General features: G+C 36.6%; 1 protein-coding gene across 2 annotated transcripts; it reads right to left on the bottom strand.

The window, feature by feature from the left end:
- Positions 1–1971: 1971 nt before the first annotated feature.
- Positions 1972–12372, bottom strand: LOC125668525 (uncharacterized). 2 transcript variants are annotated; one of them, XM_056161852.1, is made up of 13 exons: positions 12036–12372; positions 9977–10235; positions 9795–9891; positions 9521–9654; positions 8421–8486; positions 8176–8317; positions 7896–8056; positions 7637–7809; positions 6222–6332; positions 6001–6062; positions 5841–5900; positions 4461–4691; positions 1972–2772 (listed from the first exon to the last, which is right to left on the bottom strand). In XM_056161852.1, the coding sequence occupies exons 1-13, from the start codon at positions 12086–12088 to the stop codon at positions 2276–2278; spliced, it is 2046 nt and encodes a 681-aa protein (XP_056017827.1). In that variant the 5' UTR covers positions 12089–12372; the 3' UTR covers positions 1972–2275. The 2 variants fall into 2 exon arrangements, with proteins under 2 accessions (XP_056017827.1, XP_048758723.1); XM_048902766.2 differs by lacking the exon at positions 9521–9654 and adding an exon at positions 9108–9241.
- Between the last annotated feature and the right edge of the window lie 1674 nt (positions 12373–14046).

Genomic DNA, 14046 nt, shown 5'->3' with positions numbered 1-14046 from the left:
AGGATCTTGAGTGCATATCTGGCATCAAAATCCATTTCTGACATGGGGAGGTGTTCGGAGACATTTGTGTTGGCATCCCAACACAGTTATAGCTCGTTATTATTATTTTTCTCCGGTACTTTTTTGTCCGGTAGTGTTCTCAGAAACTACAAAAGGGATCGATATGAAACTTTCCAGGATGATAGTATAGCGTTTGTAGATGTGCATAGTGATAGTCATTTTGTCTGCACGTGCATTGCAATTTTGGTACAAAAAATGGAAAATCAGAATATTAAAGGGATCGATATGAAACCTAAATAGGATGGTAGTATATCATTTGTAGATATGAAAAATGATAGTTATTTTGTCTGCACGCGCGAGAACGTGCATTACAAAATTTGTACACTAACTTTGGAATCAGTCTAACTTTTTTGTTGTTCGTTGAAATGGCTTGATATTCATATCATAGGTAGATATTGAGACCCTTAACTGATTTGCATGGTCAAAATTACCAATTTGCACGCGCGCTTCATTTTGATTGGATAATACTAAAACGTTTGTAACGATCTTATTTATGAAGCAAATGAGATATTCACAGCATACGTACACAATATGTGTATCTATATATTGGAGTAACAAAAAATGCCAACGCACACGTGCATGCAACGTTTTTCAAATGTTCAATTTTTAAAGGACGATAACGTTATTGTTTTTCATCATATTCTATTGATATTAGGGGTTTAGATGTGTCTTGGTACTCCTGACAAATTGCTGTGGTTAGAATTACTGCTCAGCATGTGCATTCACGTGTGCTGAATTCTGATTGGACGATTTTAAAATCGCTATAACTTCCTTATATTTGGTGGAAACATTATGAAATTCATACTGTGGGTATATGATACAAATGCCTGTTGAACGACATCAACAAAAATTCGGAATCATACACGCGTGCGCGTGAATGCACGTGCAACGCTTTCTTTAATTTCTTGGTACTGAAATGACCATATTGAACATACTACATGTAATTAAAGGCTAAAATAAAATGATTTTTTGCTATAGATTCACAAGGACATCACTTTTTAATTGGGGAGGTTTGGGGAACATCTGTAACGGTAGCGCGCAGCGATTCATCTGTTGATATTAATTTATTTGGAGAGCACCAATTCAATTTGTGCACAACCGACAAGTAAATTTTAATTTAATCAAGGTACACATTGTAAAATTTTTGAAGAAATCTTTAATTGAATTGTCACTGGCACCAAGTGAATTGACATCTTAAAATAGTTAAATTTTGGCGCTCCATTAAAATAATCTCTGGAGTGTTGAAGTTACCCCGGTATCTTATAACATATCCAGCATCATCGTTACGATCAACATCCCTTGCATAAAAGATCCGCGCGCCTGCATTACATATACTCCATGCATGAACAAGGCGTCGTTGGAAAAATACTGAACGATCTCGCCTACTGACCTACAAAAGGTTGTATACATAGACAGCAAAGGAGAAAAACCTGGTCATCTTGATCATGAAGGGACCAAGAAAACACAGAGATATCCTCGTTCAAGATACCAAAGTTCAATTTTGGAAGAAATGTCAAAAACATGAACGACCTTCATGAATATTCAAAGGTACACTTTGTACAAAGTCTAATGGTAAAATATGCTTATAATTTGGGGTGATGCAAAAATACGGCGATGTAGACCTATTTTATGCACAGTTGCATTGCAAGGGTTTTAGAGGGGGTGGATCTGTATCAAGAAAGGCTTTGGATCATTAAACGCTTATCTAATAGTTTCATTACCTTTAACAAATTTTGAACGGCATTTAAGGAAACCCTTGAGTACTTTAATAGAACAGGCGTTCTGCATCTAACTGACGCCATACCACAATCTCTGCCAAGATAAAGAACCCCTTATTTAATATCAGTGCGTCAAAAAACAAACGGTAGTTCAATATAACACCTGAAAGTCTTCAAAATCAAAAACACAACACTAGGCACAATTTTAATTTTTTTTCCCCTTAATGACAATTGACAACAATAAAGAACAGAAAACTCCTGAATTTCTTGATGAAGTACCCAAAGCAAATAACTGGGCTAATTCTACTGTTATATTTGTTCTGATGATATCTTTATAAAATTGGTCTTTTTCTCAAGTATGAATGGTGAATTTAAAACATATAAATAAAATGAAAACGACATGAGAAAAAATAACATATGCATTGTATGTATGATCACAGTAAAACATTTTCCTATCAATACATAAAAGTTCCAACTCCTAAATATCCTGAATGATATTACATAGGGGGTGGGGGAGGTGGATTTCCTGTGGGAAGTGGAGGCTGTCCTGAAGATTGCTGTTGACCACTCCAACTATTAAACATGTAGGCCATTTGGTTGGACCAGTCATTTCCAGTGCTGCTACTGCTACTTCTCTGCTGATTTCCATATCCATTTTGCTGTCCATAACTACCTGATGATGCTGTGCCATTTTGGGAGTAATTCTGACTCCCCCCATACCCACCGCCCTGACTTTGGGACCCTCCCCCATACCCTCTGCTGCCACCACCAGAGCTACCTCTATCCGAGAATCGACTGCCACCTGACCTTGTGTTGAACCCCGATGAACTTCCACGTGAACCCCCAGTACCCCCTCTACTTCCCCCACGACCCCCAAAGCCTCCCCTAGAACCCATCCCACCCCTCCCTGATCCACCCCTGTCACGTCCACCTCCTCGACCAAAGTCTCTTCCACCAAATTTGTCTCTCCTATCGTCAAATCTGGATTTTCGTCCTGTCAACAGAAGAAAAATTTAAGAGAATTTGTATCACAAAATAACTACTAATATCACTAATTTGCCTTCAATAATGTCAAAACACAAAAAAGGCATTCAGACATGAAAATATACCCAACAAAAATAGAATGAAGTTAATACTATTGTAAATCGCATGTACACCAACTGTGGCAATACATTTCATTCAGACAACATGCACATAAATTGTTTCAAAATCCAATGTTACTAAATATGAGGAATCCATATATCATTCTTCATTCTTGAATAATTTTGTAGTTCTTAAACAAATTGAAAATGTGGCAATCATGTACCACTGTTAAATTCCACAAAGCAAGATTGTGGAAATAAGCATTACATTGAAGTAATTTACTATGGCACACGATATTTAGGGCTATTCTAGTAAAAACATTCTTCAGTGTGTGGGTTAATTTTTCTATTCTGGAGGATGAGGGTAGACGATTTAATGTATTATCATTTGTGTGTGCGTGTGTTGGGGGGGGGGGGGGGGGGGGTGGTGGTGGTGGTGGTGGTGGTGTCGGTCTCTCAAGTCCAATAAAACGCAAACATCTCTATGAAATAGTGTTCAATTTTTCAGTTTTGTTGTTTATTTTTTATTCCAGAAGTAAAAGAGCTATCTTCCTGAAAGGAAGGCTGGCTGCCAAAGGCAATAGCATGATAGACGAGTATTAAAGAGTTCTAAGTCATTGTTGGTTTAAAGGCACTTGTGCCTATCTTTGAAGGTGCGTTTGTATTTCTGATAAAAGGTGCAATTAAATGCAATGACTTCCATTATTTTTCTCTCCCTTTAATCGGATTATAGGGGTGAAACGATACTGTACCTTCTCGATTCGATTTTCGATACTTTAGTCTCGATTCGATACAATAGAATGTACCAAATTTTTTATAATGCTAAAAAAATTATGTTTCATTGTATTTATTGCTCTCTGCAAATAAATTCTACATAATGTAAAAACATTCAACATAAAGCAACACTCTTATCACTTGCCCTAAAGCTGAAATGTCGCCATACCCAGGATTTATACATTGGGGGTGCATTTTTTAACTCTACTGCGTCCATTTTGATACAGAGAAGTTTACTCATATGTTGATTGGGCAATTTTCAATTCCATTGGCTAATCAGAAACCGTGTTATCAAAAGCAATGTGTGATATGACTTTACAACCGTATTGAACCCAAAAATCGATAGGGAACATCTTCATCCCATGGGTAGTCCATATATATGATATGGTGACAGTAGGTGGAAAGGATAATGCTTTAGAGCCCGGAAACCATTGCGTCTACAGACAGACGGACAACCTGATTCCAGTATATCATCCCCCCCCCCCCCCCCCAACTTGTTGTGGGGGGTATAATAAGATAATAAGAATACTTTTTTTCTAATCAATAGAAAATCATTTGACGTTCCACCACCCCTAGATAATTTTTACTAGAATAGCCCTTAGTGAAATCCAAAGAATTGGGAAAGTTGAAAAAATGAGACAAATGTCATTGTACTAAAACTTTACCGAGATTTCATACCTCCATCCCTTCATTATTTACCACACACAGATGAAAGCACCACATTAACATGTCTTCCTACATTAATTCCATTTCTATCAATCATACATTAAATCAAATGGTAAATATAATACTTCATAACTGGTAGAATAAAGTTAAGAAAACTCACCTCCCCCAAATCTGGCATTCTGGCTGAGTGACACAAGTTTTGGATTGACCACTTGCTTGGCTTCTTGAAGAACAGAGATGAGATCATTGGCTTGTTTGGTATTGTCTGGAGTGAAGAATGTGTAGGCAGTTCCTGTCTGTCCTGCTCTGGCAGTACGTCCAATACGATGGACATAGTCCTCCGATGAGGAGGGGTAGTCAAAGTTTATGACAAATTTGATGTCTCCAACATCTGTTTATTGTTGCAGTGTTTTAGATGCACAAAGCAACAATTTGGGGGAAAAATAAGAGAGAAATCTAATAAGACAAAGTTAAACCTAGGTTTGCTGGAAGAAAAGTTCGTCATTATCACATGGGATTTAACATACAGTGTCGTTACTCAGTGTGACCATAAATGCATACTCCCGAGAACCTGTCAATTCTCAACATCACCATTGGGTCAGACTCCAACATATTCTTTCAAAACATTTCCCCCCTCATTTTTCCTCAAAATACATGCTATACTCACCTGCACAAAAACTTACCAGAAATCCTTGAATATAACTACTAAGAGACAGTGGCAATTAATTGGAGTCTTGGTTGATGTACAGGGAGCATGCATCTCTACTTAAGTGATGGCTCTGGTACTTTGCTTCGACTGCTCGGGGAAATGCACTCCTTCGTATCTTGATAAGCAGGTCTACCTCTCCTCTCTTCACAACACATTTTTTTCATCAACAGAATTCACAAAACTGGCATGAAGGACTTCCTGCTTAAGAAAGTAAACTCTGACAGAGTTGATATGTTTTTGCAGAGGTCAGGAAAAGTCCACTGTTCATGCACCGTCGAATCCTGTTTTGTGTTGTGATAAGCATTGTAGAAGCAGAAGCTACATATGTCAAGCCACTTGAGGAGTGCATATTAAAAAAAAAAACTGGTGCCGATAATTTTAAAACTAGTTCATATGTTCTGGACTACTGTTTATCACTGATTTTATCTACGCTCGGCTTCCCAGTATAACGGAGAGATCCAGTGCAAGCAGTCGGCGGTACCCGAGCAAAGTCCCAATCAACGACCACATGGCTGGGTAATGACATGACGCAGTCGTTTTATAAATTAGGGAGATCAGCTCATACATGTACCTTTGTTTAAAACAGAAAAAGAAAACATACATTATTTCTGCAATTACTTTAAAGTGACAAAATACTTTTCAAATTTTGCTTAGTTTTCTTTTCTTTTAAATCATAAGCAATTACCTCCCTCTCTCCAATTCATGACCTCTTTTAATCATGCCATACCAGCCAAATGAATCTTCACTGCAGTTACTTATGCTATTTTTTAAATTCATATAAACGAGTGTTGTTAGAGCATGCTTGCTTACAAAATGTATCTAATGACAAACCTAATCCTCTAGAGGCAACATCAGTGGCTATCAAAATTGGTGTCTGTCCTGAACGGAAACCTATGAAGTGGAAATGAAAATGGTGTACAAAAATTACATTTCAATTACCAAGAGCAGGTTGTATTAGTCTTCCTGTCAATCGTTTAGATAATAAAATTACCATTTAAAACCCAGTCTCTCTCTTGTTGAGATTTGTCTCCATGTATACACATCATTGGCCATCTGCAAGAGATATTATAAATGTATTGTAAATCTTTCTGAATTTAAAAACATTGGATCTGGTTAGAACAAAATTAATCTTCCTTCTGTCATATCTCAAAGTGCAGGTGAGACACCCAAACCTAGGATAATTGCTACAAATTCAAAGCATCATCCACTTACCCATCTCTTCTCATTCTTCTGGTGATATCATCTGCTTTTCTTTTCGTTTCTGTGAAGATAAGTGTCTTGTTTTCTTTCTCTTGCATGATTTCTTCTAATAGTTTAGTCAGTCTATAAAATGAATAACACTGTTCATATTACTTGCTCTTGTTGATAGCATGACAAACATTTTACAGTCTAGGAATTACCATACTATGGTTTACAATCCTGATACATTATGGAATAACTCAGGGATCTACATCAACAGTTGTCCAATTGCTCGGGCAAGTGAAAACCAGTTCGGACAAGTGAAACTTAATAGACCCAATAGTGATTATTTCAGTGGGAAATGAAATAGTTCTAATTGTGTTATGCTTGATAAATATCAAATATTGGTAAATAAAGTCTGATCGTGATTTTTTGTTTTCTTTACAGAATCACTGAATTTATAAATGACGAAAACCCCTTTCTAGTAAGTCATACCGCATCTTATTTTATCAGAAAGTCATTTCAAATAAATAATCTGACGCATGACTTATCAAAGTCATTTTTGTTAGAAAAATGGTAGCTTCACAAGTCTCTCAAACGTATTTTAGTGAGGAAAACAGCAAAGAGGACAATATGTAGAGAATAATTCGAAATTTCAATTGAAAAGAAAATTAGAGTTTTAAGCGGTGTGACAATTTAAATTTCTAGGCACTGACAACGGTATGGTCTGGGGTCCCCCCCCCCGTCTGCGATTCAGCCCTATACCCGCTATCACTGGCATTTTGTCTACTCTTACTTGTAATACAATTTACCGAATTGATAGCATCCATGCACATTTTTATTAAGTTAATGAATAAAAACTGATTTTGTTACACTTTTTTGTTTAAACTGAAACAAAACATTGAGCACATGTATCAAAACTTTGCTACAAGCTATGTCCATTGTCCGCTATTTTGCAGTGAAAAGATCTTGTTTCCCTATGTTGGCCTTTGTAATTTTCTGATCTATAACTTTGATATCTGTAAAAAATTTTTTCATCGATTGCAGTCAACTACAAATTACAATAATGCCCAAGGTGGGGGCAACCCATAAATTTGTATGAAATCTTAAATATTAGCAATAATTTAGTTGTGACATCTTAAATTTGGTAGGACAAAGAAGGAAAATCTGGCCATTCGCGGATTGACCTTCAGCTGACCCCACAAAAGGGGGGTAAGTAAACTTACTGGTTGATAGGTGTATTAGAGTTAAAAAAAATTCTTCCTTCGGACAAGCTAGGAGTTTACTTGCAACGAGAGACAAAAAGTTAATCTGTCTATCCCCGTAGCTAAATTTTGAAGATACTTAATTTTCATGTGTATACTTAAGCACCATCCTTTTTCTTTCAGTGCAAGTTTTCCAAGAAATATATACATTTAATCTTACACAATAATGCAAACATATCTTACTTGAATTCCTTTTCACTTTCATCACAAACATCAATGATTTGCAGAATATTGTGATTTGCACTAAGTTGAAGAGCCCCAATGTTGAGTTGAATGTAATCCTTCAGGAAATCCTCTGCCAACTTTCGGACATCTTTAGGCCAAGTGGCACTCCACATCAAGGTTTGTCTGTCAGGCTACAACAAGACATTCAAATTTCAAATATTTTTCCATGGAAAAGTTTTTTCCATTCTACAGCCATGTTAACTGCAACAAAACTTACTCGAATTTGTTCCACAACTTTTCTGATCTGGGGCTCAAATCCCATGTCCAACATCCGGTCAGCTTCATCCAGCACTAGATAAGTACATCTTCTAAGATTTGTCTTCCCTGCCTCCAAAAAATCAATAAGCCTACCAGGTGTGGCTATGCAGATTTCTGCCCCTGTAAAAGAATCAACATGGCTTACCAAATGCCCTTTCCAACTGCATCACATACATATATATGTGTGTATATGTATTGTCAAAATTAATACATTTACTTTTTTAGAATTAAAAACTAACCTCTTTCTAAATCCCTGATCTGTGGTCCTTTAGGGGCACCACCATAAACACATACATTTCTAATTCTGGAGGCGTGACCAAACTCATTGGCAACTTCCTGTACTTGCTGTGCAAGTTCTCGCGTTGGAACCAGTACAAGAACCTAAAAACAAGTATATTTGCAAGTGAAATCTAATACCTAAACGCAACTTTCAGTTGCTTGGCATATTAAGCATTTTTCAAGCTTTGAGAATTACAGTACTTACAATTGGTCCATCATGAGGTTGCAAGTGTGGCTGATGATTAATGTGAACTATTGATGGCAGTATAAACTACAATATATAGAAAGATACAGGTAATAACTTATCATAAACTTTCAAAATGTTTATTACATCTTACACAGTGTGAAATTGCTCTTCTTTCCATCTGCATTATTTTTTTGCCAGTTTAGAAACTAAACACAAACGTATATAACTCTTGCCATATTTTCCAGAACAATCTCATCATCTGATATAATAATGCAATCTTACTTCCTAATTCAAGTCATCTGCATCAAATACTCTTTTTTTCATGTTCCAATACACATATCATAGGATAAAAAGCTTCAGAAACCTAGTGTTTGCTTTTTCAATGCAATGACACTCCCCTCCCTTTAAATACTCCTGTCAAATTTTGTAGCACTGTGAAAAATTATTTAAATTTACATCATCCAAATAACAACTGAGGTGTTTTACACAACTACAATTCTTACTGTATTAGAAATTGATGATGAATAGTCAGGGCAAAAACACTATGCCTCCCCAGGAGAGAAGACAAAATAAATAAATTAAAGGTATGCAATGAAAATAAGAAAAGGTTTTTCGGAGCTCTCTGCTCTGGTGATGAGGAAACACGATTGTGAAGGCATGCAGGTAAGGAACACCAGCTCCACTACCACGACAGAAATTACTCACCCCGGCTGTCTTCCCAGACCCTGTCTGGGCAATCCCCACCACATCTCTTCCTGACATAGCTACAGGCCAACTTACAGTCTGGATACTAGTTGGCCTTGTCCATTCCAAACGCCGAAATGAGCCCATCACATAATCTACATATACATTCAAGCCTAACATATTATATCTATCATATTAAATGGCTTGACCACACTTGAATACATTGCACCAACACATCTGAATTTTACTGATGCTTTGCAAATTGAACCTAACAGATTCTAAACATATTAGAAATCCTTTAAATTTCTAACGAAACAATTATATTTAAAAATATCATTAAAAAGAAGCCATTCAGTCATCAGATGTGAATGTGGTACAACACAGCAAGCAGTGACCTGGAGCCCTCTTCTGCCTTTGGTTGACTGCAAACTTACCCCTGCAGTTTTACCAGAGCCAGTCTGGGCAATGCCAACACAATCCCTTCCTGACAGTGCAACAGGCCAACTGACAGTTTGGATCGGTGTAGGACATGTCCAGTTCTGTCTTCTAATAGATGACATCACATACTCTAAACAGATCAATACTGTTTTATGAAATCATTATATAAAAGATTAAAACTTAAATAAGTGCATCAGTTAATGAGAATACCTATAACATGTCCTTTTCAAAAACAATTTGCAAGAATTAAGATTGTAAAATTCCTTTTACCTGGGAATCCACCTTCTTCAAATGTAAAGATTGGCTTCGGAATATTCAATCCCTTGACTGTGACTTTGTGTTCATTGTAAAATTGATCAATATCCATCTGCAATGCAAGTAATTTTTTGAAGAACAGCATTTACAATGTATTACGTAATGAAAACAAAGTCATAACCATGCACAGTATTAACCTGTGTTCTGCCGGATACATCAGGATGTTCCATGTAGAAATTCTTCTCGAACTTTGGCAGTCGTGACATATCCCACCTTGGCTTGCGTAGATTTTCTCCTGGTTGATGTCCTTTACCCATTTTACCACCACGCATTCCACCTCGGTCCATTCCAAATCTTCCACCTCCTCCACCACCTCTTCCTCCACTTCTAGGCCCTCCTCTATCTCCAAACTTTGATGAACCAAAGGCTTTTGGCAAACCACTACTACCTCCAAATCTGCAATGAATAATAATATTAAGAATCCCTCTTATTTTCACATAAAAGGTACCTTGGGCCACATTGCTTATTTGAGCTACTGCAATTTCATGTAAACCATTTAATCCAAGGTCTGATATGTTGTGGACAGGTCAATGCTATAAAAACTCTAGAATGAAGGGCTTCTTCAAGATCCAAGGACTGCCTGTAGGGATTTCTAGTCAACTCGTACCCATGTCGACTCATACCCAAAAGGCAAAAGTCAACTCATACCCAAGAATCTGCCCATAATGCAATATATCTATGCGCATATAAGTGACATATCGCTTAGGTACGAGTTGTCATCACTGGAGAAGGAGTCAACTCGTAACCAGATTCTTGGGTACGAGTTGACCTGGGTACGAGTCGGTCAGGGTACGAGTTGACTTGACTCCCCTGTAGGTACTGGCTATTATTGTGATCAAAACACCTCTCTGGGGTAGCTCCAGATCAGTTTCTGCAGAAGCCACTCCATCAGATCTATTGTTAAATGTTTGATTGACAGACGGCTTACAATTTGGGGGTATTAAACTTAATGTTGGGTCTTTAAAATCAAGACCTTAAAAAACCTGCCTAACCTACCCCCAGGGACCACAAATTACATAAACTTGGATCTACTCTATATTAGAAAACTTTCATGTAAATTTGAACTTTTCTGGCCAAATGGTTCTTGTGAAGTTTTTTTTTGTAAGATGTCCCTATCTCTGTATATAAACTTTGATCCCCTATTGTGGCCTCATCCTACCCCCAGGGGCCATGATTTTAATAATTTTGAATCTGCATTATATCAGGAAACTCATTTAAATTTAAACTTTTCTTGCCAAGTGGTTCTTGCAAAGATTTTTAATGACCCCACCCTATTTTTGCATTTTCACGATTATGGACCTTCATTTGAACAAATTCTCTTCACCCAAGGATATTTTCCGCCAAGATCAATTGAAATTGGTGGTTCTGGAGAAAAAGTCACAAATGGAAAAAGTTCAGACAGACGGACTACAGGACGTGAGGTGATCTGAAAAACTAACGGGAGCTTTCAGCTCAGCCTCAATTCATCTAATTGATCTTGACTAAATGAGCATTATCCTACTGAGCTACCAAGGTAGGAATATACAAGTATCAGGGATGTGACTGAATTCCTCAGAAATCAGAGGAAAACTGGTTAAAAAGGGAGGAAAACACCTCACCCTACCTGGATAAAATTCTTTTTCTGCCACTTTAAATCAAATCCAGAGTGTTTCATTTTTTCAAAAATCGAGCAAATCAGGACATCCCTGAGTGAAGTATTGCTGATAGTTCAATTTTCTTCCATGTTTCATAAGAAAGTCCGCCATAATTGACGCAGTTAGCCAGTTATTCGGATTTCCTCCTTAATATTCAGATGAATATGCATACTTTATTTATACCATAACAACTAACTTAGTTATGTTTATATTTATGTTCGAATGAGATTCATTTAGTTGTGAAAATTTATTCAAAGAGACACAGACCCCCGCTAAGCTGTATCACTAAACGACAAAAATTATTTCATCCGTCTTTGGCGTTTACGGGTATATACGCAGATATAGATTAGAACATCCCGGTATAATCTAAAACTCAAGATTTCAACTCCGGAAATGGTTTTATTGAAACAAATTAGCCTAATTGTCCTCACAACGTTGAGATCAATTAAACAAAATGGCTACGCATGCTTTACGGCCTTGTCAGACCTACATCAGTACATATTTCTCATAATCATGATATTCTAAAACTATAATCCTATCTTACAAACAAACGTATATTTACCCTTTTCTGTCTGATCGCCCAGAAGAATCAAACATTCTGTCTCTGTACGACATTTTGTCTTTGGTAAATGGAAATCCTTTCTTTTCAATTTATCACACCACTCTTGACAATGCCGGATATAAGAATATTCATGTGCATGACGTCATATTCATACTCTTCATGTGAAAAATAAGTTTAGAATATATTTTGTTGCTTGAATTATAATACATATAAATAATTACTTTGAGCTCTAGAAAATTGATCCAAAATATATGTCATGGGGATGAGAAGCAAACGAAATTAAGGTTTGCACTACATTTTATATCGGAAGTAGACTGCAATCGCAACTTCTCGTGCCTTTCCGGAGCTTAGTCCCTTAGTCGATTCGTCCCATTACCAATCCGTCCCTAGACTATCCGTCCCATAGTTAATACGTCCCCTAGTCGATCCGGCCCAGAAAAAAATGATATTTTTCAAGTGCTATTTACAGTACTGAATTGATTTAATTCATCTGCGTATTTCATCTTCATGGTGTGTGTGCCGCTGATATCTTCTGTCATCAGGTAGTCATCCTTTGATATGCTCTATGGTATTTATGGCTTGATTGCAAACTAATTAACCTTGATCACACGTAATGTATATTAATCTTCTTGAGACTGTTTATCATAACAAATGTCTCTTCTTTTAAAAACAAGAAAAGCATACTTTGCCAAAGCATTTAAGGTATTTGTTCCTCCATATTGAAATAAGCTTTCAGCATTTCCCAAAAAGAAGAGATGTTTTGATATTTGACAGCTTTTTCTAAAATCATTATACACATCACAATATTCGATAAAGTGGGCTTAATTTTCAATACAAAGAATACCTTTTGTTTTTAAACAAAATTTACATACTCTGTCATTTCTTGAAATATTTCTATACCTGTCACATTCTATTTCCAAATCATGAGCAATTCTTTGAACTTCTGGAGTTAAAAAAAAAAAAAACAACCAAAAACTTCTAATAGTTAGGTTACTGTAAGCTCGTAATTAATGATCAAAGGTTGCACAACAATGCAGTTATAAAAACTGTTTTCACTAAGGTGTTTTCACAATGATCAGTGGACAGGGGACACACATTTACATTGATTGCTATACATAGTTGAATAACGATGTTTTTACAATAATTAATGAGCACACATTTTTATAACCATCACACTTTAAACAAAAATTATAAATCCTAGTTAAGGGTTGTATAAACAATTTTATTCACACGTCTAACTTCGGCAGTTATCTAATTTTGATAACTATAACTGCAATATATATATGCAAAAACTTCCCTTTTTCTTAAGTAATAATCATTTATTATATCTTTGATTTAAAAAATATGGAGGGGCTGGATCGACTAAGCAAATAGGGCCGAATCGACCATGGGACGGACCGTCTGGGGTCGATCCGACTAGGGACGGACCGACTGGGGGACGTAACGACCTGCTACCCTTTCCGGCCAGCGGAAAAACTTTCCGAGTTTGCCGAAAACACAATCGTCAATCGTAACTATTCGGCCAATTCCGCATTCGCACAATTGTAACATTCCGAAGTTTGCCCATTTATCAATATTAGGCCTAACCGAGTGCTAGTCATTCTGTACCGTAGCAAAACCGTCAAATAATTTTGCCATTACTTATGGCCGGTGGAAAAGGCCAACGAATGTGGGACGTTTCGACCCAAGGGACATTTCGACTTGGGACGTTTCGACCTCAAGGACGTTTCGAGCGAGGACGTTTCGACCACAAGACGTTTCGACCCAATAATATATTGGTCGAAACGTCTCACCTAATTTTTTTAATTGATATAACTGGGATTGTTTTATGTGTATTTATGAATTGATTTTGGAATGTCAGTAGTATGTATCTATGATGTTAAATAAATATATTTCAATGTTTGCCACTTGCGTTGTTAGTTATGGGGATTTTGATTTACATAATGATTTTTGTAAAGTTTGAAAACAAATGCTTATTTCTTCACTGGAATTCATTATTATAATAATTAAT

This window comes from Ostrea edulis, chromosome 4, assembly GCF_947568905.1.
Source record: "Ostrea edulis chromosome 4, xbOstEdul1.1, whole genome shotgun sequence".
Taxonomy (NCBI): Eukaryota; Metazoa; Mollusca; class Bivalvia; order Ostreida; family Ostreidae; genus Ostrea; species Ostrea edulis.
The sequence above is the reverse complement of the archived record's forward strand: the minus strand, read 5'-3'. Positions and strand labels throughout refer to the sequence as shown.

Excerpts from the sequence above, each read along its gene's own strand:
- LOC125668525 (XM_056161852.1), bottom strand. The coding sequence starts at position 12,088 with ATGTCGTACAGAGACAGAATGTTTGATTCTTCTGGGCGATCAGACAGA. Across the intron at positions 9,892-9,976 it reads ATGTATCCGGCAGAACACAG|ATGGATATTGATCAATTTTA; the intron begins GTTAATACTGTG and ends CTTGCATTGCAG. Across the intron at positions 2,773-4,460 it reads GAATGCCAGATTTGGGGGAG|GACGAAAATCCAGATTTGAC; the intron begins GTGAGTTTTCTT and ends TTCTGTTGACAG.